General features: G+C 42.3%; 3 protein-coding genes across 4 annotated transcripts; 2 read left to right on the forward strand and 1 right to left on the reverse strand.

Annotated features, from left to right (window-relative positions):
- Positions 1 to 93: 93 nt before the first annotated feature.
- On the reverse strand, positions 94 to 1,937 carry LOC110487425 (protein amnionless-like). The gene has a single exon (XM_036939216.1). It carries the CDS (start codon positions 1,559 to 1,561, stop codon positions 125 to 127), a length of 1,437 nt encoding a protein of 478 aa, XP_036795111.1. The 5' UTR covers positions 1,562 to 1,937; the 3' UTR covers positions 94 to 124.
- A 592-nt stretch (positions 1,938 to 2,529) lies between these two features.
- LOC110487451 (Golgi apparatus membrane protein TVP23 homolog B) lies at positions 2,530 to 6,549 on the forward strand. 2 transcript variants are annotated; one of them, XM_036939221.1, is made up of 7 exons: positions 2,530 to 2,683; positions 3,388 to 3,467; positions 3,671 to 3,815; positions 4,057 to 4,146; positions 5,481 to 5,606; positions 5,800 to 5,928; positions 6,152 to 6,549. In XM_036939221.1, the coding sequence occupies exons 1-7, from the start codon at positions 2,675 to 2,677 to the stop codon at positions 6,173 to 6,175; spliced, it is 603 nt and encodes a 200-aa protein (XP_036795116.1). In that variant the 5' UTR covers positions 2,530 to 2,674; the 3' UTR covers positions 6,176 to 6,549. The 2 variants fall into 2 exon arrangements, with proteins under 2 accessions (XP_036795116.1, XP_036795115.1); XM_036939220.1 differs by lacking the exon at positions 2,530 to 2,683 and adding an exon at positions 2,880 to 2,991.
- A 232-nt stretch (positions 6,550 to 6,781) lies between these two features.
- Positions 6,782 to 27,778, forward strand: LOC110487440 (exocyst complex component 7-like). The gene is made up of 19 exons (XM_036939550.1): positions 6,782 to 6,841; positions 7,178 to 7,243; positions 7,589 to 7,773; positions 8,274 to 8,379; positions 8,657 to 8,864; positions 13,057 to 13,602; positions 13,973 to 14,119; positions 15,975 to 16,117; positions 17,297 to 17,449; positions 19,405 to 19,503; positions 19,773 to 19,832; positions 20,111 to 20,246; positions 20,350 to 20,433; positions 22,693 to 22,813; positions 23,960 to 24,055; positions 25,182 to 25,251; positions 25,394 to 25,435; positions 26,961 to 27,094; positions 27,582 to 27,778. Exons 1-19 carry the CDS (start codon positions 6,782 to 6,784, stop codon positions 27,679 to 27,681), a joined length of 2,556 nt encoding a protein of 851 aa, XP_036795445.1. The 3' UTR covers positions 27,682 to 27,778.
- The last annotated feature ends 56 nt before the right edge of the window (positions 27,779 to 27,834 follow it).

The raw sequence follows: 27,834 nt of genomic DNA on the forward strand, positions 1-27,834 counted from the left end.
ACTTAATATGAAATGAAGCATGAAACATATTATGTTTACATTTTAGATACATTACAACACGTAAGAAGAAATGATTCTCATGAGAATGTGCACAAAATATTTACAGATACCATGACACACAGTCTCAGGCAGAGAAATCGACTGAGGTCTCGTTCTCATCATACGCAGGATTAACAAAATGCACACCAGACGGAGTCAGGGAGATAGAGTTGGCGGCTTCAGTCCCATAGATACCTGGTACTTCGGGCATCATGGTGGGCTTGTCGAAGATGGGGTTTTCAAAGCCGTGGTCCGTGAAGTCCCCGATCTCCTCCTGGCTTCTCCTTAAGCTGCTCAGAGAAGGGATGGCGATGGTGGGCATGGTTGGCATTTTTATGACGCCTCTGCGGAAGAGGACAGCCAGGAGGGGGAGACCAACGACTACTATCAGGATGCCGAACACGGCTCCCACCACAACTCCTGCGTTGTCCCCTGCCCCGTCACCACTGGTGGCCCCAGAAGAGGCCTGGAACTCAGCCCCGGTTATGCCCAGGTTTGAGCCTTGGGCTTGGACGTCCTTCAATATGTCCCGAGCCAGGGCCTCTGCCACCGCACCAGACCCCCCATCCAGGAGCACGATCTGGATCTCAGCTGCAGCCGCACGTGGGATCACCCCGAGGAAATACTGAGATTTGTGCACCTTGGACATGCCTAGCTGAATGGACTGGTACGAGGGCAGACCAAGGAAGAGGTGCTGCAGTCGAATCCGATAAGACTCAAGGATGAAGCCTGAGGAATACTGGATGGTGACGATGGCACTGCACACGTCACAGCAGTGTCCTATGGGGTACAGTGGCTTCTTACAGCTCATAGGAGCGCATGTCACAGTGCCGCAGATCCTGTTGTGATTCGCAGAGTTCCCACAGTCACAGCCAGAGGTATCACTGCAGCCAGAAGCCCCGACGCTGGGAGATGAGGTTCCGTGGAACTGCAGCCGGCCAGAGTGTGACCCCAGATAATGGGTGAACTCTGAGCTGCTGCTGAACTTCTTCCCCAGAACGGACACACTCTGGACAGGGACGCTGGGCTGGTTGGAGGTAGTGTCCACGCGGAACGAGGAGCCAGCGCGGAACACCACGTTGTCGTACTGGCAGGGTACGCTCTCCTCGTGTACCGAGAACAGGAAGCGACCTTTCTCCAGATCGTCTGAAGACTCTGCCGCCTGCCACAGCGCCGGGTCGAACCACTGCAGAGACTCTGCATCTTTGAACTGGGCGGTGACGCCGGCCCCGCAACCGGGGTCCCCTCCATTACTGACCGTGAAGCCGCCCCCCGAGGGAAGGATGAACTCTCCGTCCACCGGTAGCCGGATCTCCTGGACAGAGTGGACCGTCTCCACATACACAGACACTTTCCTCTGAGCCGAGAACTGCACTATGTCGTTACCGCAGGGCACGGACCCTTTGTCCCAGTTGGTCTTGTTTTCATAGTTAGTGTCGGGTATCCACTGCTTGTACAGGGCGTCAGCTGCCCCGAACAGACAGAGACCGAGGAGAAGAAACACGGCTGGTGTTTTTGGCATCCTGAATGCTTGTGACAGAAGTGGATGAACTACGGGGTGACCTTTGTCTCTGGCAGTGTGACTGTCACATGAGGGAGTGAGTGCACAGGTTCCCAGATTATGAAGTTGATGAGCTCTGGTAGACTCATCTTTACCGGCTGGTCACCAGCTTGGTCAAAGATTAACTGCTGCTGCGGCCGCAATAATAACACTCCAAAATAACAGTGTAGATGTCTCTATGAAAGAAAAGTGATTTGATTTAGGCCTACACCTTTTCATAGCCTTTATGCCTAAAAACGGTATGGTGAAAACTGTATAGTGTTAAAAAAATGTGCATCTACAGTAAAAGTAAAGCTGCTAAAGGGATGTTTCTTGTGACCAGCGGTGGAATTGAAAATTTAAAAAGTCCTTGGGAACTCATCAATGTTAAATCTAAACATTCTATGTAAAAAAAAAAAAAAAGATTTGTCAAACTCTGTTCCCATATACTTCCTTGATTGCGACCAGTCATTTAAGGCAGAGTTTCCCAGACTCGGTCCTGGGGGCCCCTCCTGTGTGCACATTTAGATTTTTACACTAGCACCACACAGCTGATTTAAAATAACTAACTCATCATCAAACGTTGATTAATTTAATCAGTATTGTAGTGCTAGGGCAAAAAACAAAATGTGCACACAGGACCGAGTTTGGGAAACCCTGGGCTGCGTTCAGTATGTTTTTACGTTCTCGAACGTTCAATTGAACAGAAACATTTCTGTACTGAACGACCAGTTGAAAAACAGGGAGGAGTTGTGTGTTGGGAAACACTGTCCGCATGTCCACTGCCCTTTAAAAACGTCACTCATTGCTTCAAGCCACACCCACCAAATGGAAGCAAACCTTCGTATTTCCAGTCATTGGCGCAAACATACCTCAAAGTCTGTTCAATAACGTTTTGGAGAAACGTGTTGTTCAGAACTAATCGTTCTGCAACAATTGAACGCACCTTGTTGCAGAACGATTAGTTCTGAACAACACGTTTCTCCAAAACGTTATTGAACAGACTTTGCGCCAATGACTGGAAATATGAAGGTTCGTGTGGGTGCTATACATATTGGTGATGGATTCTTTTCTTGGGGGTGAGACGCTTTGCAGATGATCAAGGTGGGTATGAAATGAAACCATTACAAATTAAAGACCTGAAAATGATCAGTCTAATCACAAGCAGTAAGTCATGTTCGAGGTAAAGATATCGCCATGAATATATTTTTTTTATGAATTAATATATTAATTTATACAATTAGTGATATCACATTTCACATCACATTAGATTTTCAAATCTCTGGTTCAGATCTTTACAAAGTTGCAATCAGGCAACTTATTCTGCACCCATGAGTGGGGTCCTTCATACAAGCATGTTTATTGTTTACCTACACGTCACCCGGAAGTGAGTGTCAAAGATGACGAGACTGGTGAGATCTCTTACTATTTTCAAACAAATAAGTTGTTTTATATCTTTAATTATTGATGACAGTATGCCTAGTAACGCTTTACTGTTCAAGTTAATCTCATGGCGTTTTTCTTAGCTAACTTTGTTGCCCTACTTCAGTGAGCCTTACTAGCTAACTGTTAGCTAGCTTGCTCACTTAACTTCACTTGTTCTTTTAGCTAGCTAGCTACGTTTTTATGCAATTATTTGAATAGATAAACCTTTAATGTTTTAAACCGAACTATTTAGCTAGAATGCACAAATGACCCCAGAGCCATCTAATTAGTGTGTCACTCACTGTCATGTCAGTTAGCTGTAAGTTACAGTAGTAGCCACCTCAAAATGAGCCTTGTTTGACAGCTCATTTCTTTCTTGAAAGGATTCACAGGAGGCAGATGCTCCACTCTTTGGTGAGGACGATGATGATACCCCCACCAGACAGAAGAAATCAGAAATCAAGTGCGTTTTGGAAGTTGATTCACTAATTGATGAGGAGTAACAGAACAAACTGATATTTTCATTTCAACCCGTATCACATATTCTGATCTACCAGAACAAGAGATGTTGTTTTGCTGTAAATGTGAACTATTCCTCTCTCTCTCTCTCTCTCTCTCGCGTGTGTGTGTGTGTGTGTGTGTGATCAAAACCTGCTCTTGTTTTAGGCATCCCCTGGCCACGTTCTTCCATCTCTTCTTCCGCACCAGTGCCATCTTAGTCTACTTACTGTGTGAAATCCTGAGCAGTAGTTTCATCGTCTGTATGGTCACCATCATCCTCCTCCTTTCATGTGACTTCTGGACAGTCAAGGTGGGTGGGTTGTCACAGTTTGATGTGGTACAACTTTATTTGGTCATACCCTTTTCACACTATCGTGTTGGCCTGGATATTTTCTTTTCACGTTGCCCTTTCCCACATGTTTCCAGCAATTATGTTGGATGTGTAACCAGGCCAGGCTAGCACCGCTTGACAGAGTAGTGTAAAAAGGGTCAAAGTTGCCTTTGTTTTATAGGTCCAGTTGGTCAGTGATCCCATTGTGTTTCTTTCTCAGAATGTGTCTGGCAGGTTGATGGTGGGCCTCAGGTGGTGGAACCAGGTGGATGAGGATGGACAGAGCCACTGGGTGTTTGAGTCCAGACCAGTACGGTTGCAGTATAGTCCATGACTGTATTTGTATTTATTACGGCTCCCCATTAGCTGCTGCCAATGCAGCTGCTACTCTGCCTGGGGTCCAAACACATTAAGGCACTTACATATAAAACAAAAGATAAAACAGTACATCATATTACCACTACATATCTACAATACAAAATGTATAATACCATATTACAATATACGTATGTGCTAGTACTTGTATGCATGTGTCTGTACATTTGTGTGTCTCTTCACAGTTCCCACTGTTTCATAAGGTGTATTTTTATCTATTTAAAAAAAAAAGTCTGATTCTACTGCTTGCATAAGTTACCTGATGTGGAATAGAGTTCCATGTAGTCATGGCTTTATGTAGTACTGTGCGCCTCCCATATTCTATTCTGGACTTGGAGATTGTGAAGAGACCTCTGGTGGCATGTCTTGTGGGGTATCCATAGGTGTCTGAGCTGTGTGCTAGTAGTTTAAACAGAAAGATCGGTACATTCAGCTTGTCAACACTTCTTACAACAACAAGTAGTGATGAAGTCAATCTCTCATGCACTTTGAGCCATGAGAGATTTACACACATATCATTAATGTTAGCTCCCCGTGTACATCCAAGGGCCAGGCATGCTGCCCTGTTCTGAGCCAATTGTAATTTTTCAAAGTCCCTCGTTGTGGCACCTGACTACACTATTGAACAGTAGTCCAGGTGTGACAAAACTAAGGCCTGTAGGAGCTGCCTTGTTGATAGTGTTGTTAAGAAGGCAGAAAAGCACTTTATTATGGACAGACTTCTCCCCATCTTAGCTACTGTTGTATCAATATGTTTTGACCATGACAGTGTTGTGTTAGACAAGTAACTCTTTATCCACAATGTAGCAGGGGGTGTAAAGCCATTACACATGTTTTTCCAGCAGCCGACTATGATCAATAATGTCAATAGCCGCACTGAAGTCTAACAAAACAGCCCCCACAATCTTTTTATCAATTTCTCTCAGACAATTTGTTTACTGTAAAATAGCATTGTATCTGGTCAAGAAGGTTACTAAGGGTTGGTAACAGGCTGAGTGGAGTTGTAGTTGTGCCTGTCTATTAGTTTAGTTTTCATTTATTTATTCGCACCCACAAAATACAAGTGAAAGACAAACAGTGCCGATAAACAACAAGGTGAGTTTGGAAATCCAAGAGGGCTTATATGAAAATTGCACCCCCCAAAAAAACAGTATATAGAAAATCAGACTGTTCAATCAATTAAACAAAGCAAAGAGTCTATGACTGAAAGAATTGCAACAACTAAGACTTCTGTAGACATGTGCTTAATTTCCCCAACTCTCTCTGTAGGCAACCAGTAGAAAAGTTCCAACCAACTCTGAATCACAGATCTTCTGGCTGGGTCTGGTTGTGTGTCCAGTCCTCTGGGTCATCTTTGTGTTCAGTACTCTCTTCTCCTTCAAGTTTAAGTGGCTGGTGGGTTCAGTACCTTTCCTTTCTCCATTTGAATTTAGACATCTCTAATTTCCCACCCGATAATTAATATGTCAAACCTAGTATGAAGCTAGCTATATGATTTAACATAAACAGATACATGCATTGTTTTGGGTTCTCAAAGAAACATAAATAATCACAACGCATTGCATTTTTATGTCATGTCCCCTTGCAGGCAGTGGTGATCATGGGTGTGGCATTGCAGTGGGCCAACCTGTATGGATATGTGCGATGCAAAGTAGGCGGGAAGACCAACTTGAGGAGCATGGCAACCAACTACCTTGGCAGCCAGTTCTTCAAACAGGTATATAGTTCTTATTTAAAAACAGATCATATTAGACATTTCAGCTCATAGGTAGCAATTCGGAGGATAATAAACACCAACTCATTTTTAATTTCGACTACAATTGTATTTCCCATTTGAGATCGGGTTCAGTTGCAACATGGACTACTTTTGTCTGTGATAATATAGTTAGTTATATGATATTTCTGCCATCTAAACATTCATGTTTGTTTTCTTTATATAGGCAATGACCAAACAGGGACCCTAGAGGTGGCTGTGCAGAGAGAAGAAACGTTAGCATTTCTGCTAATGTAATATTTTATGTTATCAAGAGGATCTTGCCTTGCTTTAACTGAGGCATAGGCTACTGTTATTTTTCTTAATTCCTGTTGAACAGGTGGAAGGCATCTCTCTATTCTGAGGGCACGGGGTTGTTTCCTACAGAGTCCTACAAACGATGTAGTATAAAACTAAGAGACTACTAGGCTTCTTTGTATGTTTGTTTCATTTGTTTTCCTGCTAAATATTCAAATACAACCTTGTTAATGATAACTGCTGATTGTAATATAAGACATTTGTAAATATTATATTTACATAAAATGTCTGGGTGAATGAATAAAAACAACAGTGTGTGAGTCAAGTGAGTTGTAATAATATCATGCAAAAAAATGTCCACACTAAATGCAGCCAATGGAATTTGTCCTTGGAAGTTTGGCGCAAAGAAGCAGAAGCCACTTGACTAACCGTCAACAACCCGTTTAATTAACCTGTGGTTCAGTTGGCTAACTCATTTACCTGGCAGGGGGTGAACTGTTTTACAAATGCTTGACAATAAAATAGTAAAGTTATGCCTAAAAAGGGAATTGTTAACAGAATGACTGCGACAGATGAAACATATTTGTGGAGAGAGAAGATTGAGGAGAAGCTCAAACGGGTAACGTTAGGCTCGCTGGCTAGTTACAGTAGCTAGCGTTAGCAAAATCAAGTTAGCATCCATGAACTAGGACTAACGTTAGCAGCTGTAGCTTGTATCTAGTAACACGCCTGGGTTAGGGTGTCATTCAGACCACACAATGGCTAGTGAACCCTTCACATGTCTGTACAAATATTATATGACATTGCTTGCTAGAGTAGTAGACTTACTAACGTTTTGACTATTTGTATGAGAACTCACTGTAGCCTCATTAAATGCAACAATAATATGTAGGGAGAGCTAACGTTAGCCAAATTAGATTAAACTAGCTAGCTACCAATCCGTTTTCTTCTCAAGGATCAAGATCTGCTGACATTCGTTAGCGACAGCCTCAAAAGAAGTGATCAGCTGACTAAAGGCATGGTAAGCTTAATCTGAAATCAAAGAACTTGAATCCTCTTACATAAGCTAGCTAACTGTTAGCTACCTGACTCGTGTCCAACTAAAGTTACTGTGTCACAGATATTAATTAAATCAGTGCTTGATATGGGCCGGAGCTCACTGGAACTGAGTACCACACCTCAAATGTGCTACTACTTGAGTTCCTGCACTTCTTACAGAATATTATTAGCTAAAACGTATTGGTGAGTTAATGTATTGAATTGCAAATTAAGTAGAGTTCAAATGCTATGTCTTATGTCTTAAGATAGCTTCAGTTATATGCAAGATTTAACGTGAGACAGTGTAGCTCAAGGTGTGGTGTCCTAGGTGTCCATTCTCTCGTCGTTGGAGGGCCGTTTGGAGCACCTGGAGAACTCGGTCATTCCCATGCACGACAGCACACAGAACCTACTGCAGCTGAAGGGGACAACGCAGAAGACATTATTCTACCTGGACGATGCCATCAGCCATTACCAAGCCGTCCGAGACACAGACAAGGTCATCATACAGGGGTGAGAGTAGGGAGAACGATGTAACACACACTCACACAAGCCCCATATTTGACCTCGTATACCCTATTCACAATACTGTGTGGAGTTGGCCTGCACTGGCCTGGTTAGGTTACATTTAGTTGCTGGAATTATACTGGATAAGGACAATGATCCAAGCCAGCACAGTGTGTATTGAGAAACTACGAGAGAGTGAAAAGAGTACTACTGATGTTCTGTTAATTGAGGTTCAGTATGATGTTCTGTTAATAGAGATTCGGTATAATCTGTTAATAGACATTCAGTATGATGTTCTGTTAATAGACATTCAGTATGATGTTCTGTTAATAGAGGTTCAGTATGATGTTCTGTTAATAGAGGTTCAGTATGGGTCAAGGGAGTAGGAGAGGGAGAATAGTCATATTTGTGTCAACTATGTGTGTCAAATACATGACTGATCAACTGATAATTTTAGAATTAAATACATAATTTTTTTCTGTATGTACATGTGTTTCTTTGCAAAGGCCTACAGGAAGACTTTCTGACTATCTAGCCTGTGTTCACCGACTCAAGAAAGCAGAGGAGTACTTTCAACAGGAAGACCCGGACGGGCCTGAGCTGAATATGCTGGTAACTCTGTCTTCATGTATTTCTGTTGCCATCTCTAATTCAATCAAGCCAGGTTCTCTTTGTAGAAGTATGAATACTATCAAACAGTTGGACAAGAGAATAGAGTATGTTTCGTTTCAGTGAAAGGGTGCTCATTAATCACAAGATGCCTTATTTTACTAGAAGAGATGGTCGCTATTAAATCACTACAGTCACTATCCAATAACTGTTAGATTTAAATCACTATATAGTCATGGAATTGGAATTGACCCCAACAGTACTCTAACTGTTTTTGCAGAGAGGTCGTTTAGAGAGTGCCAAGTCACAGCTGGAGTCCGAGTTCCAAGTCCTGTTGGGGCGCTACAGCAAGCCAGTGCAGACAGTCAGAATCCTGGATGTCCTGGAAAAAAAGTCACTGAATGGGTCTGCAGGCGGAGTGGAGGAGGTACAACTCATACCCCAAACTAGGCTTCAGGACATCATCTCCATCTCCACCTGGCTGATAGGTAAGGTAGTGGTGCTGCCCATCTCCACCTGGCTGATACTGTAGGTAAGGTAGTGGTGCTGCCCATCTCCACCTGGCTGATACTGTAGGTAAGGTAGTGGTGCTGCCCATCTCCATCTGGCTGATACTGTAGGTAAGGTAGTGGTGCTGCCCATCTCCACCTGGCTGATACTGTAGGTAAGGTAGTGGTGCTGCCCATCTCCACCTGGCTGATACTGTAGGTAAGGTAGTGGTGCTGCCCATCTCCACCTGGCTGATAGGTAAGGTAGTGGTGCTGCCCATCTCCACCTGGCTGATACTGTAGGTAAGGTAGTGGTGCTGCCCATCTCCACCTGGCTGATAGGTAAGGTAGTGGTGCTGCCCATCTCCACCTGGCTGATTCTGTAGGTAAGGTAGTGGTGCTGCCCATCTCCACCTGGCTGATAGGTACGGTAGTGGTGCTGCCCATCTCCACCTGGCTGATACTGTAGGTAAGGTAGTGGTGCTGCCCATCTCCATCTGGCTGATACTGTAGGTAAGGTAGTGGTGCTGCCCATCTCCACCTGGCTGATACTGTAGGTAAGGTAGTGGTGCTGCCCATCTCCACCTGGCTGATACTGTAGGTAAGGTAGTGGTGCTGCCCATCTCCACCTGGCTGATAGGTAAGGTAGTGGTGCTGCCCATCTCCACCTGGCTGATAGGTAAGGTAGTGGTGCTGCCCATCTCCACCTGGCTGATACTGTAGGTAAGGTAGTGGTGCTGCCCATCTCCACCTGGCTGATAGGTAAGGTAGTGGTGCTGCCCATCTCCACCTGGCTGATTCTGTAGGTAAGGTAGTGGTGCTGCCCATCTCCACCTGGCTGATAGGTACGGTAGTGGTGCTGCCCATCTCCACCTGGCTGATACTGTAGGTAAGGTAGTGGTGCTGCCCATCTCCACCTGGCTGATACTGTAGGTAAGGTAGTGGTGCTGCCCATCTCCACCTGGCTGATAGGTAAGGTAGTGGTGCTGCCCATCTCCACCTGGCTGATACTGTAGGTAAGGTAGTGGTGCTGCCCATCTCCACCTGGCTGATAGGTAAGGTAGTGGTGCTGCCCATCTCCACCTGGCTGATTCTGTAGGTAAGGTAGTGGTGCTGCCCATCTCCACCTGGCTGATAGGTACGGTAGTGGTGCTGCCCATCTCCACCTGGCTGATACTGTAGGTAAGGTAGTGGTGCTGCCCATCTCCACCTGGCTGATACTGTAGGTAAGGTAGTGGTGCTGCCCATCTCCACCTGGCTGATACTGTAGGTAAGGTAGTGGTACTGCCTGTTCACCTGCAGTATGTCTCTGTCACTAACAGGAGGAGGTCCTTTCTCTCAGCATTCTTGTCCATGTTGTAAACCAGAGTTGGGGTCAATTCCAGTAAATTCCAGAAGTACACTGAAATTCCAATTCACTTCAATGCTTTTCAGTGAGGAACATTTGCAATTGGAATGTGTTTTTTAACTTTCTAAATGAAATTGATCCCAACCCTGGTGTAAAGTTTAACCACATAATTCAGTGGATTCTTGGGTCGTGTTCTTTAGGAAAAAAACAACTATTTTGAAACATGTCTAATAAGACGTTACAAATACGTGTTCTATGTTGCTTGTCCCTACTGAACCAAACCCTGATGTTAAAGGCAGAGTGCAGCAAATGCTAATGATGTCAGTATTAATCCAGATGAGGGTGTTAATGATGTCGGTGTTAATACAGGTGAGGATGCTAACGATGTCAGTATTAATCCAGATGAGGGTGATAATGATGTCAGTATGAATCCAGATGAGGGTGTTAATGATGTCAGTGTTAATCCAGGTGAGGATGCTAATGATGTCAGTATTAATCCAGATGAGGGTGTTAATGATGTCAGTATGACTCCAGATGAGGGTGTTAATGATGTCAGTGTTAATCCAGATAAGGGTGTTAATGATGTCAGTATTAATCCAGATGAGGGTGTTAATGATGTCAGTATTAATCCAGATGAGGGTGTTAATGATGTCAGTGTTAATCCAGGTGAGGATGCTAATGATGTCAGTGTTAATCCAGGTGAGGATGCTAATGATGTCAGTGTTAATCCAGGTGAGGATGCTAATGATGTCAGTATTAATCCAGATAAGGGTGTTAATGATGTCAGTGTTAATCCAGGTGAGGATGCTAATGATGTCAGTATTAATCCAGATGAGGGTGTTAATGATGTCAGTGTTAATCCAGGTGAGGATGCTAATGATGTCAGTGTTAATCCAGGTGAGGATGCTAATGATGTCAGTATTAATCCAGATAAGGGTGTTAATGATGTCAGTGTTAATCCAGGTGAGGATGCTAATGATGTCAGTATTAATCCAGATGAGGGTGTTAATGATGTCAGTATTAATCCAGGTGAGGATGCTAATGATGTCAGTGTTAATCCAGGTGAGGATGCTAATGATGTCAGTATTAATCCAGATGAGGGTGTTAATGATGTCAGTGTTAATCCAGGTGAGGATGCTAATGATGTCAGTATTAATCCAGATGAGGGTGTTAATGATGTCAGTGTTAATCCAGGTGAGGATGCTAATGATGTCAGTATTAATCCAGATGAGGGTGTTAATGATGTCAGTATTAATCCAGATGAGGGTGTTAATGATGTCAGTGTTAATCCAGGTGAGGATGCTAATGATGTCAGTGTTAATCCAGGTGAGGATGCTAATGATGTCAGTATTAATCCAGATAAGGGTGTTAATGATGTCAGTGTTAATCCAGGTGAGGATGCTAATGATGTCAGTATTAATCCAGATGAGGGTGTTAATGATGTCAGTGTTAATCCAGGTGAGGATGCTAATGATGTCAGTGTTAATCCAGGTGAGGATGCTAATGATGTCAGTATTAATCCAGATAAGGGTGTTAATGATGTCAGTGTTAATCCAGGTGAGGATGCTAATGATGTCAGTATTAATCCAGATGAGGGTGTTAATGATGTCAGTATTAATCCAGATGAGGGTGTTAATGATGTCAGTGTTAATCCAGGTGAGGATGCTAATGATGTCAGTGTTAATCCAGGTGAGGATGCTAATGATGTCAGTGTTAATCCAGGTGAGGATGCTAATGATGTCAGTATTAATCCAGATAAGGGTGTTAATGATGTCAGTGTTAATCCAGGTGAGGATGCTAATGATGTCAGTATTAATCCAGATGAGGGTGTTAATGATGTCAGTGTTAATCCAGGTGAGGATGCTAATGATGTCAGTGTTAATCCAGGTGAGGATGCTAATGATGTCAGTATTAATCCAGATAAGGGTGTTAATGATGTCAGTGTTAATCCAGGTGAGGATGCTAATGATGTCAGTATTAATCCAGATGAGGGTGTTAATGATGTCAGTATTAATCCAGGTGAGGATGCTAATGATGTCAGTGTTAATCCAGGTGAGGATGCTAATGATGTCAGTATTAATCCAGATGAGGGTGTTAATGATGTCAGTGTTAATCCAGGTGAGGATGCTAATGATGTCAGTATTAATCCAGATGAGGGTGTTAATGATGTCAGTGTTAATCCAGGTGAGGATGCTAATGATGTCAGTATTAATCCAGATGAGGGTGTTAATGATGTCAGTATTAATCCAGATGAGGGTGTTAATGATGTCAGTGTTAATCCAGGTGAGGATGCTAATGATGTCAGTGTTAATCCAGGTGAGGATGCTAATGATGTCAGTATTAATCCAGATAAGGGTGTTAATGATGTCAGTGTTAATCCAGGTGAGGATGCTAATGATGTCAGTATTAATCCAGATGAGGGTGTTAATGATGTCAGTGTTAATCCAGGTGAGGATGCTAATGATGTCAGTGTTAATCCAGGTGAGGATGCTAATGATGTCAGTATTAATCCAGATAAGGGTGTTAATGATGTCAGTGTTAATCCAGGTGAGGATGCTAATGATGTCAGTATTAATCCAGATGAGGGTGTTAATGATGTCAGTATTAATCCAGGTGAGGATGCTAATGATGTCAGTGTTAATCCAGGTGAGGATGCTAATGATGTCAGTATTAATCCAGATGAGGGTGTTAATGATGTCAGTGTTAATCCAGGTGAGGATGCTAATGATGTCAGTATTAATCCAGATAAGGGTGTTAATGATGTCAGTGTTAATCCAGGTGAGGATGCTAATGATGTCAGTATTAATCCAGATGAGGGTGTTAATGATGTCAGTGTTAATCCAGGTGAGGATGCAGCTCTGACAGCTAAGAGGAGAGTCTCTGCCAGTAAATTCAAAACTCGGTCACTGGAAAGAAACCCATCCCACCACTCTCTGGGAAAACTGGAGCCCAGCAGCCTTTTCACCAATAAATCCTACTGCTCCAAACTCAAAACACAGTCTCTAGGCAGAAAGCCATCCATAGAAAACAAGCCATCAATGGACTCTCTTGGAAAACTGAAAGCAAACAGCCTGTTCACCAAGATGATCGGCCTGAAGTCATTTGGTCAATTCAAAACGCTGTCCCTGGACAGAAAGCCATCACTAGACAAGAATCCATCACTAGACTCCCTTGGAAAACTGGAATCCAGTTGCTCTTTCACCAAGGTATCCACCTCGAAGCTGTGCAGCAGACTGAATATTCCCGATATTAGACAACCATCTTTGGAGTCCATCCCATTTCTGCCTAGAGACTCCACCTCCCATACCTTCCCATCTTGCAAACCCAAGCCCCCAGCTTCCACCTCCTACATCCTGCCATACTTCAGACCCAAGCCCAGCTCAGCCTTTGGTAAGTTAAACGCAGCCTTGGTGGCATCTCTTCTATTGAGAGGGTGGAGGCGTATCTGTATCAATTAGCTTTCTTGAATATACGTAACTGAACTGACATTTTGGTGAGGGCCAAGACCTTCCCACATGTCCCCTCTGGGGGAGGGGGGGGTTCCCTGACCTCTCCCTGAACAATTATCCTTCACTTCATTGTATTATATGTTTGTTGTATCTGTTTCTTTATGTTCTAGGGCTCGTGTATCTGTAACACGGTTTATCTCTGCCACAGCAGACCTAGGATTTTAACCTGAGTCCCAACAGCACAACATAAACACCCTTTGCTCCATTGATCAGTGGTTATGGTAATCAGTCGTGCTGTTATTGTTCCACAGACCTCAAGGCCCACTACGCCATGGTGCGCTCCAATCAGTTGGACTGCTCCATGAAGGGTTTGAAGGACCACAAGAGTAGGAACCTCCTCTGCCCGGTGTTGCAGAGCAGGCGTGTGGATTCTGCCGTCAAGAAGAACAAAAAAACAGGTCATGAAAGTCCACCTTGCACACCACCTTCATGATGGTTATACAGTGCCTTGCAAAAGTATTTATCCCCCTTGGTGTTTATCCATTTTGTTTGCATTACAACCTGTAATTTAAATTGATTTTTATTTCAATTTAATGTAGTGGACATAAACAAAATATTCCAAATTGGTGAAATGATTTTTTTTTATTGTTTCAAAAAAATAAAAAACTGAAAAGTGGTGTGTGCATATGTATTCATCCCCTTTGCTATAAAGCCCCTAAATAAGATCTGGTGCAACCAATTACCTTCAGAAGTCACATAATTAGTTAAGTAAAGTCCAATCTAGGTGTGCAATCTAGGTGTCACATGATCTCAGTGTATATATACACCGGTTCTGAAAGACCTCAGAGTCTGCAACACCACTAAGCAAGGGGCACCACCAAGCAAGCGGCACCATGAAGACCAAGGAGTTCTCCAAACAGGTAAGGGACAAAGTTGTGGAGAAGTACAGATCAGGATTGAGTTATAAAAAAATATCTGAAACGTTGAACATCCCACGGAGCACCATTAAATCCATTATTAAATAATTGAAAGAATATGGCACCACGACAAACCTGCCAAGAGAGGGCCGCCCACCAAAACTCAGAGAGGCAACAAAGAGACCAAAGATAACCCTGAAGGAGCTGCAAAGCTCCACAGCGGAGATCGGAGTATCTGTCCATAGGACCACTTTAAGCCGTACACTCCACAGAGCTGGGCTTAACGGAAGAGTGGTCAGAAAAAAGCCATTGCTTCAAGAAAAAAATAAGCAAACACGTTTGATGTTGACCAAAAGGCATGTGGGAGACTCCCCAAAATATGGAAGAAGGTACTCTGGTCAGATGAGACTAAAATTTAGCTTTTTGGCCATCAAGGACAACGCTATGTCTGGCACAAACCCAACACCTCTCATCACCCGAGAACACCACTGTTTTTCATCGGCAGGGACTGGGAAACTGGTCAGAATTGAAGGAATGATGGTGGCTCTAAATACAGGGAAATTCTTGAGGGAAACCTGTTTCAGTCTTCCAGAGATTTCAGCAGGACAATGACCCTAAGCACACTGCTAAAGCAACACTCAATTGATTTAAGGGGAAATGGAATGGCCTAGATCTCAAAGCCCAGACCTCAATCCAATTGAGAATATGTGGTGTGACTTAAAGATTGTTGTACACCAGCAGAACCCAACCAACTTAAAGGAGCTGGAGCAGTTTTGCCTTGAAGAATGGGCAAAAATCCCAGTGGCTAGATGTGCCAAGCTTATAGAGACATACCCCAAGAGACTTGCAGCTGTAATTGCTACAAAAGGTGTTTCTACAAAGTATTGACTTTTGGAGGGGTGAATAGTTATGCACGCTCAAGTTTTCCTTTTTTTTTGTGTCTTCTTTCTTGTTTGTGTCACAAGAAAAAATATTTAGCATCTTCAAAGTGGTAGGCATGTTTGTATAAATCAAATTATACAAACTCCCCAAAAAATCGATTTGAATTCCAGGTTGTAAGGCAACAAAGTAGGAGAAATGCCAAGGGGGTGAATACTTTCACAAGCCACTGTAGACACAGTTACAGGGGATGCTTTTCTGTTTGGACATTCCTTTGTGAACATATTACTAAGCATGCCATAGATCCAGGTTTCCCTAAAATAATTACCCTTTATTTCTTATATCAAAGTACTTCCTGGTTATATATAGGACTCTATATCAAACTTCCTGGTAGAATACAGGATTCCTTATATCAAGATACTCCCTGGTTAAATAAAGGTTTCATTAAACTATAGATATGTAGTGTTAATGATATTTCCATGGCACTCACCCTTTCACTCCTGTCTTGTGTCACTAGGGCGGGACAGCATATTACACATTGAGATTGAGACCTACATGGCCTGCATCACAGCCTTCTTGTCCCTGGCCAAGAGTGAATACACCATGGTGTCCAAAGTCTTCCCTCTGAACTGCTCCAATACCTTTGAAACTCTCATCCAGGTCAGAAGTGAAGGGTATTAAAATGTGATGAAGAAAATATTACAACTTTATTGTCATTATGTACATGGTGTTATGTACGTGTTATGTACGTGGTGTTATGTACGTGGTGTTATGTACATGTTATGTACGTGGTGTTATGTACATGTTATGTACATGGTGTTATGTACGTGTTATGTACATGGTGTAATGTACATGTTATGTACATGGTGTTATGTACGTGTTATGTACATGGTGTTATGTACATGTTATGTACATGGTGTAATGTACATGTTATGTACATGGTGTTATGTACGTGTTATGTACATGGTGTAATGTACGTGTTATGTACATGGTGTAATGTACATGTTATGTACATGGTGTTATGTACTTGGCGTTATGTACATGTTATGTACATGGTGTTCTGTACGTGTTATGTACATGGTGTTATGTACATGGTGTTATGTACATGGTGTTATGTACGTGTTATGTACATGGTGTTATGTACGTGTTATGTACATGGTGTTATGTACATGGTGTTATGTACATGTTATGTACATGGTGTTATGTACATGGTGTTATGTACATGGTGTTATGTACATGGTGTTATGTACGTGTTATGTACATGTTATGTACATGGTGTTATGTACGTGTTATGTACGTGTTATGTACATGGTGTTATGTACATGGTGTTATGTACATGGTGTTATGTACATGGTGTTATGTACATGGTGTTATGTACATGGTGTTATGTACATGGTGTTATGTACATGGTGTTATGTACATGTTATGTACATGGTGTTATGTACGTGTTATGTACGTGGTGTTATGTACATGGTGTTATGTACATGGTGTTATGTACATGGTGTTATGTACATGGTGTTATGTACGTGGTGTTATGTACATGGTGTTATGTACATGGTGTTATGTACATGGTGTTATGTACATGGTGTTATGTACATGGTGTTATGTACATGGTGTTATGTACATGGTGTTATGTACATGGTGTTATGTACATGGTGTTATGTACATAATCTTGCACTGCAGCACTTTTGTTTCTGAGTTTATTTAATGGTCTTGAGAAGGATGTGCTCATGAGGGTGTTTAATGTCTGTTTTTATATGGTGAAGCCGAAGACAAATTTGCACATTGAGTGAACAATAAAATTGTTCTAATTTGTAATTGTAATCTTATTTCCTTCAGGTGGCTCTGAACCAGCTGATCCAGAATGGGGAGAACATCATGTCCTCTGTCAGACGAGCTTGTTCACGTCACGACTACACAGCCCTTGTCGCCATGTTACCTGTCCTGGGCCGTCTCATGGAGGAGGACAAAGAGTTTAACACGTTACTAAAGGTGCCATAAAATCCTGAGAGGACAGTGTAAAGTTGAGCTTTCTCTCTATTGTTGTGTGCTCAGGGGGGTGTCATGGTCTGGGGGGTCAGGGTTGGGGACAGGAGGTGTCATGGTCAGCGGTTTTGGGGTCAGGGGGTGATCATGGTTGGGGTCATGCTCAGGGGTTGGGTCAGGGGTGTCATGGTCTGGGGAGTCAGGGTCAGGGGGGGTCAGGGTTGGGGTAAATTATATTTCAATTCCAGTCAATTCAGAAAGTTAACCAAATTCCAATTCCAGACTTTTCTCCTTGAAAAGCATTGAAGAGAATTGGAATTTCAGTGTTCCTGAATTGTCTGGAATTGGGGTCAGTATACTGAGGGAAATGTACAGTCGTGGCCAAAAGTTTTGAGAATGACACAAATATTAATTTTCACGAAGTCTGCTGTGTCAGTTTGTATGATGGCAATTTGCATATACTCCAGAATGTTATGAAGAGTGATCAGATGAATAAATTTTTGCAAGGGACTTAATTGCAAAGTCCCTCTTTGCCATGCAAATGAACTGAATCCCCCCCCAAAAAATTCCCACTGCATTTCAGCCCTGCCACAAAAGGACCAGCTGACATCATGTCAGTGATTCTCTCATAAACACAGGTGTGAGTGTTGACCAGGACAAGGCTGGAGATCACTCTGTCATGTTTACTGAGTTCGAATAACAGACTGGAAGCTTCAAAAGAAGGGTGGTGCTTGGAATCATTGTTCTTCCTCTGTCTACCATGGTTACATGCAAGGAAACACGTGCCGGCATCATTGCTTTGCACAAAAAGGGCTTCACAGGCAAGGATATTGCTGCCAGTAAGATTGCACCTAAATCAACCATTTATCGGATCATCAAGAACTTCAAGGAGAGCGGTTCAATTGTTGTTAAGAAGGCTTCAGAGCACCCAAGAAAGTCCAGCAAGCGCCAGGACCGTCTCCTAAAGTTGATTCAGCTGCGGGATCGGGGCACCACTAGTACAGAGCTTGCTCAGGAATGGCAGCAGGCAGGTGTGAGTGCATCTGCACGCACAGTGAGGCAAAGACTTTTGGAGGATGGCCTGGTGTCAAGAAGGGCAGCAAAGAAGCCACTTCTCTCCAGGAAAAAGATCAGAGATTGGACTGCTGAGGACTGGGGTAAAGTCATTTTCACTGATGAATCCCCTTTCCAATTGTTTGGGGCATCCAGAAAAAAGCTTGTCCGGAGAAGACAAGGTGAGCACTACCATTAGTCCTGTGACATGCCAACATTAAAGCATCCTGAGACCATTCATGTGTGGGGTTGCTTTACAGCCAAGGGAGTGGGCTCACTTACAATTTTGCCTAAGAACACAGCCATGAATAAAGAAAGGTACCAACACATCCTCCGAGAGCAACTTCTCCCAACCATCCAGGAACAGTTTGGTGACGAACAATGCCTTTTCCCAGCATGATGGAGCACCTTGCCATAATAACTAAGTGGCTCGGGGAACAAAACATTGATATTTTGGGTCCATGGCCAGGAAACTCCCCAGACTTTAATCCCATTCAGAACTTGTGGTCAATCCTCAAGAGGCGGGTAGACAAACAAAAACCCACAAATTCTGACAAACTCCAAGCATTGATTATGCAAGAATGGGCTGCCATCAGTCAGGATGTGGCCCAGAAGTTAATTGACAGCATGCCAGGGTGGATTGCAGAGGTCTTGAAAACGAAGGGTCAACACTGCAAATATTGACTCTTTGCATCAACTTCCTGTAATTGTCAATAAAAGCCTTTGACACTTGTGAAATGCTTGTAATTATACTTCAGTATTCCATAGTAACATCTGACAAAAATATCTAAAGACACTGAGGCAGCAGACTTTATGAAAATGAATATTTGTGTCATTCTGAAAACTTTAGTCCACCACGGTATTATTATGGCTGACTGTGTGATGTCATGTTTCATATTGCCTGTCAGTGCACAACAAGCGGCACCTTGGCCAAGTTTTCCAAACTCGTTACATCTATGAAGACCCTGGCAGCCAGAGCACTGACTGACTTTTCTGCTCACGTCAAGGTACGACATTCTAACCATTCAAAGATTGTTTTAGTTGGAAGGACTTTGAATTATAGAACCTTTCATCATCCAGCAAGGGAACCTCAGACTGGATCGTTGTGATAATATGATTTAATCAGACAGACAAGCGGGGGAGTTTCCCAAAAGCTTCATAGCACTGAGATCATGTATTTGGGCCGTGATTGCGTACATTCCTATGACGTAAAAGGATCTGGAAGCTTTGAGAAACTCAACCCCGAATTGTAATTTTCCCCTTTCCCCTCTCACAGACCAACCCTGATAGGGAGAGTATGTCCAAGGATGGAACGGTGCATGAATTCAACAGCAATGTAACAGCTCTCTTTTCTGATGTTTCCTCTCCATCAGTTTCCATTCAATTAAGCGAATCAGTAATGCCGATGTGCTTATCTAGATTTGTGTAAGGGCAAGGGTGTTTTGTTCCAGAGGGGGTTTGTTTCCTTATATTGTTGCATCATGGGATACTAGACAGAAGACACATGTCAGTTTCTCACTAAATGTAGAATAAAGTATATTTTATTTTTTATCCCATTTGAACTGACCTAACTAAAGATGTCTAATATGTTAATTGTTCTCTTACTGTCTCCAGACAATTCTATTCCTGCAGCAGTTGCTGTCCTTTGCAGATGCTGTTCGGTCCATCCTTTATCCTCATGATGTAGACAGTGACACAGTAACTATGGAGGTGTCCAGTAGTGTTCAGGTGGACGTTCAACATGACACTGGTACGGAGTGTTTATTAGATTGAGTTTTCGGTTACAAAACTAGATGGTTGGTTTTTCCTCATTGAGATAAGACGTGTTGATATAGAATTGTTTTGTTCACCAGATGCAGATGAATCAGAAGAACAGCCATCAGACAGTCAGGAGTCCATGGGGAATGACAATCAGAGAGCACTGAGTCCTTATGTCTGTGAGTGTTCAACATGGCTGTGTCTAATATCCAGAATGACACCTTTGACAAGGGCAAGACGCTGAACCGTTGGGTCTTAAGGCGTCCGCATGCTTCAGTTCAGCTGGCGGCTAGCCGAAGTCGAGTAGGCTCGCATAACTTCGCTTAAAAATTATTTTAAAAAGTGACAATAGTACGGTTTGTCCATTTTGAGACACCGTAGCCAGTTTACACTTCCTCAAAATAATCAAATCAAATTGTATTGGTCATATACACATGGTTAGCAGATGTTAATGTGAGTGTAGCAAAATGCTTGTGCTAGATCCAACAGTGCAGTAATATCTAACAAATAATCTAACAAATTCACAACAACTACCTTATACACACAAAAGTAAAGGGATGGAATAAGAATATGTACATATAAATATATGGATGAGCGATGGCTGTGCGGCATAGGCCAGATGCAGTAGATGGTATAGAGTACAGTATATACATACGAGATGAGTCAAGTAGGATATGTAGACATTATTAAAGTGCCGTTATTTAAAGTGACTAGTAATACCTTTATTAAATCCATTTATTACATTTATTAAAGTGGCCAGAGATTTTAGTCAGTATGTTGGCAGCAGCCACTTTATGTTTGTGATGGCTGTTTAACAGTCTGATGGCCTTGAGATAGAAGCTGTTTTTCAGTCTCTCGGTCCCAGCTTTGATGCACCTGTACTGACCTCGCCTTCTGGATGATAGCGGGGTGAACAGGCAGTGACTCGGGTGGTTGTTGTCTTTGATGATCTTTTTGGCCTTCCTGTGACATCGGGTGGTGTAGGTGTCCTGGAGGGCAGGTAGTTTGCCTCCGGTGATGCTTTGTGCAGACCTCACTACCCTCTGGAGAGCCTTACGGTTGTGGGCGGAGCAGTTTCCGTACTATGCGGTGATACAACCCGACAGGATGCTCTTGATTGTGTTTGTGAGTGTTTTAGGTGACAAGCCAAATTTCTATCCAGAATTGATCTAAGATAGCTCAAGAATTATGTCATTATTTTTTTTTGCAGAGATCTTAGTTGCGCAACTTTACATCTAACTAAGATGTTTGGTGCAGTGTTTCTCAATGAAAAAATATGCATAAAAACGAGTCGTCTCTCATTGAATGACAACAAAGACTTTACTGAAGAATCCCTACTGTTGACCAATCACAGACGAAGGGGGGTAGACTTCAGCTACCGACTTCAACCTGCCTCAAGAAAACAATGTGTGTGCCTGAACAACTGAAAAAACCCTTACCGAAGTACAAAACGAAGAAAAACGTCACAAAATGTTGTCATAATATATGCACAAACTCTTCCGAACTGTTTCGGCTGGGAAGCATGCGGACGCCATTAAGCTAAGGCAATATGCTGGCTTCTGGCTTTTGGCACCAAAGAAAATAAATTCGATACTGGAGGTCCCATAATCTACTTTCACCCCTGATTATGAGTCAGAATCAGCCACAGGTGGTGTTTAGTTCAAGTGCCTTGACTGCCACCATGTGGTGGCTATGTGGTTTTACACGAGGAACCTTGACTGCCACCATGTGGTGGCTATGTGGTTTTACATGAGGAGCCTTGACTGCCACCATGTGGTGGCTATGTGGTTTTACATGAGGAGCCTTGACTGCCACCATGTGGTGGCTATGTGGTTTTACATGAGGAGCCTTGACTGCCACCATGTGGTGGCTATGTGGTTTTACATGAGGAGCCTTGACTGCCACCATGTGGTGGCTATGTGGTTTTACACGAGGAGCCTTGACTGCCACCATGTGGTGGCTATGTGGTTTTACACGAGGAGCCTTGACCGCCACCATGTGGTGGCTATGTGGTTTTACATGAGGAGCCTTGACTGCCACCATGTGGTGGCTATGTGGTTTTACATGAGGAGCCTTGACTGCCACCATGTGGTGGCTATGTGGTTTTACATGAGGAGCCTTGACTGCCACCATGTGGTGGCTATGTGGTTTTACATGAGGAGCCTTGACTGCCACCATGTGGTGGCTATGTGGTTTTACATGAGGAACCTTGACTGCCACCATGTGGTGGCTATGTGGTTTTACATGAGGAACCTTGACTGCCACCATGTGGTGGCTATGTGGTTTTACATGAGGAACCTTGACTGCCACCATGTGGTGGCTATGTGGTTTTACATGAGGAGCCTTGACTGCCACCATGTGGTGGCTATGTGGTTTTACATGAGGAACCTTGACTGCCACCGTGGTTTTACATGATGTTCATGATTTCCCTTTTCCAGGTAAAGTGCTGGAGCATCTCCAGTACAACCTACAGAGTAAGGCCAAGGTGTACGAGGACCACGCTCTCGGGGCCATCTTCCTCCTCAACAACTACAACTACATCCTCAAGTCAATGAAGAAGTAGGCCCTCTCTGTACATTTCCAAAGTGTGTGTTAGCTGTAATACACAGTGTGGATGAACCGTTGCTTGAGTCTGGCATTAGGGCCTTGCATATTAAGGAACAGGGTGTTGTGGAAAAATTCTTACACAGGGACACTCAAAGTCAATCTTAAATGAACCATTGTTTATTGTCAGCGCGCTGGAGAGGTTCCAACCAACTCAATGCACCATAGTACACATGTCAATCAGGAGCTCTGCCTGGGCAGTCCCAGCAGTTGTCTTATATACGACTATAAACAGACAAGTTATATTTGCATGATTTAGCATAATGCATTAATTATTATCGTCTTGTTTCATTCATGTGACCGGTCAATACTGTTTCATAACATGTGACAGACCAATACTGTTTCATAGCATGTGACAGACCAATACTGTTTCACAACATGTGACAGACCAATACTGTTTCACAACATGTGACAGACCAATACTGTTTCATAGCATGTGACAGACCAATACTGTTTCACAACATGTGACAGACCAACACCTCACAAGGCTTCTTTCTCTCTAAGCTGAGACCTTGAAACTGAGATATTTTTTGTTTGTTCTCAAAACACGGTTGTCCGTTCTCAAAACACGATCTGAGCGTACTGCCAAATTGCAGCTACTGATAGGTGATTTTTACAGTCAGCCACTTGCGTGAACACAGAAATTGGTTTATAGAACAGCAGATGAATAGAACACAAAAATTAGTTATAAGAAAAACACAAACATTAATATTCCCATTACAAGGGTCATGTTTATTAGGCAACAAATGGAAGAAAACAGTCAAACAGGGAGGGGAGGGACCACCTGGACTTAAGTAATGAGAAACGCACATTTTATTTTTCAGTTACAAAACATTTTAAAACATTTTCTGTGACGTGCCCTAATGAATACGAACCTGGTCATGCAGTTTACCAGAACACCCGTTCCAGAACAGTCCGGAACTATAATAAATCTTTATTTGAGACATTAGAGATCCCTAAGGTTGAGATATTAACTAGGCCTACACAACATAATGATCACTCAAAGTGCCCTACATTTTGACTTTCCATGTACTTTAGTTCTGGGTTGTAAGTGAATTTGTCACAGCTCACAGGGGTTATGACAGGGACATCTACCTGCAGGTCATCTCTGTTTGAAGTGGTTAAAACCAGCGGCAGGGATCCGGAGGTTGAGTACGGGGAACTGATTGAGCAACAGAAGCAGGTGTACCAGCACAGGTGAGGGACCAGGAATCCAGAGGAGGAAGAAGGGAGTGATGGAATCTAACATTGTCTAACATTAGTCCTGATCGTTATGTATTATTAGAAGAGACTAGCTGCCTCCTGCTAGCCTGAAATCCACAGCCTTTTCTGCTAACATTCCACTTTTTGTACTCCCTGTCATTGCTAAAACAAGTTTTGCATGACAATGAGTGGAATGATGACAGGAACAGATTGGTAACCAGGCCGGCCGGTAAATCATTAAATGCAACTTCCTCCTCAAAATGATATTCATCTGTTCAGTTTTTCGGTCTCTGGATATGCTGCTAATATTGTCAACTCTGGAATACTTTAAAAACACCCATATTTCCTGTGAGATCCTGGCACTTGCTTTCCCTTGGAAATATAATGTTTTGAATCAAATTTCCCCCTCTCCGGTGTGGGTTGACTGATCTACCAGCTCACGTTTGTTGCCTAGGTTTATGATATTATAATATAGATTATACGGTGGTCATACATGCTCATGACAAGTGTTATAATGCATTGTAACTGCATCATAATGCACTGTAACTGCATCATAATGCATTATAACTGCATCATAATGCATGATACCTGCAGGCTTTAAGTGAAGCATTACCATTACTTCACACGGGGACAATGCTACATTAAATCAAGTATCTTATGCTACAACTTGAATACAATGTATTTGTTGCATGCTTCGTAAACAACAGGTGTAGACGGACAGTGAAATGTTTACTTGCGGGACCATCCCAACACTGCTGAGAGAAATAATAGGAAAATAATAACCAGGAATAAATAAATCCACAATGAGTAACGATAACTTGGCTGTATATACGGGGTACCAGTACCAAGTCGATGTGCAGGGGTACGATGTAATTGAGGTAGAGAATAAACAGTAACAGCAGTGTATTCGATAAGTCAAAAGAGTTCATGCAAAAAGGGCCAATGGAGATAGTCCTTGTACCTCTTGGTTAACTTTTGAACTATTTAGCAGTCTTATGGCTTGGGGGGGTATAAGCTGTTCAGGCTTGTTGGTTCCAGACTTGTGGGCAGTCCAATGAATGATTATGCTACTGAACATGACTGATCTGTGCAGTGAATGTGTGCTGCTTGTGTGTTGCAGTTGGTTGAAGGTGACCGAGTGCCTGACTGAAAAGAATCTGCCCACCTTTAAGCCAGGTGACAAGGTGAGGGTAGATGTTTTGATACTGTATATTAAATTAAAAAAGGATATTTCTCAAATTACACGATCTACCTTTAAGTGGATTTGCTCGTTTTATTCAAACCTAATCACACCTTTTCTATTCTTCATATGTCATCCCCATCGGGCTTCAGTTGAAAGAGAAAGACTGTCAGGTGATTAAAGACAAGTTCAAGGTAAGACAAGGAGGCCAGATTCCTCCATGTACCTAAAGGATCTGTTTCAGTACTAGTGATGGAGGGGGCGATACAGATACATATCGAGATATTATCTTTGACGATATATCGTATCGCTTTGACAATACCGCAATATTATATTTGTGCTAGTTGGTTGTTCCTGCACCAAAACTCCAGTATTTTTCCTTCATAGCTTGTTCTCCATCTTCATTTTAAATAAGGCGCCAATTTATTTGGGAAACGATTTGTTTTCAGCACTTTTTTATTTCCATGACTGATCAAAACTAGTTTTCTCATGTCTCTCTCTCGTCTCAGCAGCAGACATATGGTGAGCAATATGTTTGGAACATCGAATCACAATAAAATCACAGTATCGAATAGCAATACATATAGAATCATGAGAATCACAATACATATAGAATCATGAGAATCACAATACATATAGAATCATGAGAATCACAATACATATAGAATCATGAGAATCACAATACATATAGAATCATGAGAATCACAATACATATAGAATCATGAGAATCACAATACATATAGAATCATGAGAATCACAATACATAGTGAATCATGAGAATCACAATACATAGTGAATCATGAGAATCACAATACATAGTGAATCATGAGAATCACAATACATAGTGAATCATGAGAATCACAATACATATAGAATCATGAGAATCACAATACATATAGAATCATGAGAATCACAATACATATAGAATCATGAGAATCACAATACATATAGAATCATGAAAATCACAATACATATAGAATCATGAGAATCACAATACATAGTGAATCATGAGAATCACAATACATATAGAATCATGAGAATCACAATACATATAGAATCATGAGAATCACAATAAAATCACAGTATCGAATAGCAATACATATAGAATCATGAGAATCACAATACATATAGAATCATGAGAATCACAATACATATAGAATCATGAGAATCACAATACATATAGAATCATGAGAATCACAATACATATAGAATCATGAGAATCACAATACATATAGAATCATGAATCACAATACATAGTGAATCATGAGAATCACAATACATATAGAATCATGAGAATCACATTACATATAGAATCGTAATACATAACATATTGGCACCTAAGTATCATGATAATATGGTATCGTGAGGTCCCTGGCAATTCCCAGCCCTAATCAGTACCATGTTACATCTCTACACAACAACCCTTATTCATACTCAAAAAACAGAATGATCACAAACGTCTAAACCCAACATGTCAGCTTATTTTATATTTTTAGATGTTATATATTTTATGACTGCTGCAAGATGTCCTCTTTGAGGACATTAAAGTTTTCTGAATCTGAATGTCAGCTTAGGGCTCGTATTTATGGGGCACCGTTTGTGACATGCTATATAAAGATTGTAATGTTTGCATTTTCTGTTACAAAACAGTGCCCTCATATGTGATAACATGACGGTCCCCCAAAAAAATGATATGACCTTTGACCTTGTGTCGTCCAGAGCTTCAACGAGGGCCTGGAGGAACTGTATAAGGCTCAGAAAGCGTGGGCCATCCCAGACAGAGAGCAGCGCCAGGCCATCTGTCAGGCCCAGAGAGAGATGGTGTCCAAGGCCTACACAGCCTTTCTGCTGAGGGGAGTCATGGCATATCACAGAGCTTATTACTGGAGACTGCTGCTGAATTCAGAATCAACCCCTATTCCCTAGCCCTTACTCCATATTCACTAGACCCTATTCACCAGCCCCTACTCCCCAACCACTCCTGTAGATCTGAGTGGATTGGATGGATACAAGCATTATGGTAATACCTTCATCTTGCCTTCTGATTGGCCTAGTGAAAATGTCATATTGCTTCTACCTATCCAATCCTCTTAGATCTGCTAGGGTGGCTAGGGAATAGGGGGTCCATTTGGAATTCAGCACACATAAGGTGGTTGAATAACTGATGCTTTTCAAATATTGTAGGTGAAACTGGGATGTTCCATGTATGTTTGGTCTCTATGTACAATTCATGTGTTCTTTTATTCACCACTGTTCAATATTGATGGAGTAAGAATTTCATACAGAACGCTGGTACAGTGATATTCATTTATTATGGTCTTTTACCTGTACTTTACACAGATGTGACCATGATTTCTCCAAACACCCTGAGAGATACCACAAATACAGCCCAGCGCAGGTGGAGGAGATGATCGAGAGACTATTTGATATCTCAGCCTGAGGTTGAGAACCTGCTTAGTTAGGAGATAATATAAGGCCTTCACACTGCCTCTATAGGAAATAACACACAGTTGATTTGTTTCCACACTACTAATACTACAGCTTCAGTCCCCATTACATGTATTCATTAGAGCCCTAATTGCTAAATGTATTA

Source organism: Oncorhynchus mykiss, chromosome 12 (genome assembly GCF_013265735.2).
Source record: "Oncorhynchus mykiss isolate Arlee chromosome 12, USDA_OmykA_1.1, whole genome shotgun sequence".
Lineage (NCBI taxonomy): Eukaryota > Metazoa > Chordata > Actinopteri > Salmoniformes > Salmonidae > Oncorhynchus > Oncorhynchus mykiss.

What these genes read in the sequence shown, in the direction of transcription:
- LOC110487440 (XM_036939550.1), top strand. Translation starts at nt 6,782, where the DNA reads ATGACTGCGACAGATGAAACATATTTGTGGAGAGAGAAGATTGAGGAG. An exon ending in TTGAGGAGAAGCTCAAACGG is followed by an intron (nt 6,842 to 7,177) that starts GTAACGTTAGGC and finishes TTTCTTCTCAAG; the next exon opens with GATCAAGATCTGCTGACATT. An exon ending in CAAGAAGAACAAAAAAACAG is followed by an intron (nt 14,120 to 15,974) that starts GTCATGAAAGTC and finishes TTGTGTCACTAG; the next exon opens with GGCGGGACAGCATATTACAC.
- LOC110487451 (XM_036939220.1), top strand. An exon ending in CCTTCAAGTTTAAGTGGCTG is followed by an intron (nt 5,607 to 5,799) that starts GTGGGTTCAGTA and finishes GTCCCCTTGCAG; the next exon opens with GCAGTGGTGATCATGGGTGT. An exon ending in GCAGCCAGTTCTTCAAACAG is followed by an intron (nt 5,929 to 6,151) that starts GTATATAGTTCT and finishes TTCTTTATATAG; the next exon opens with GCAATGACCAAACAGGGACC.
- LOC110487425 (XM_036939216.1), bottom strand. Translation starts at nt 1,561, where the DNA reads ATGCCAAAAACACCAGCCGTGTTTCTTCTCCTCGGTCTCTGTCTGTTC.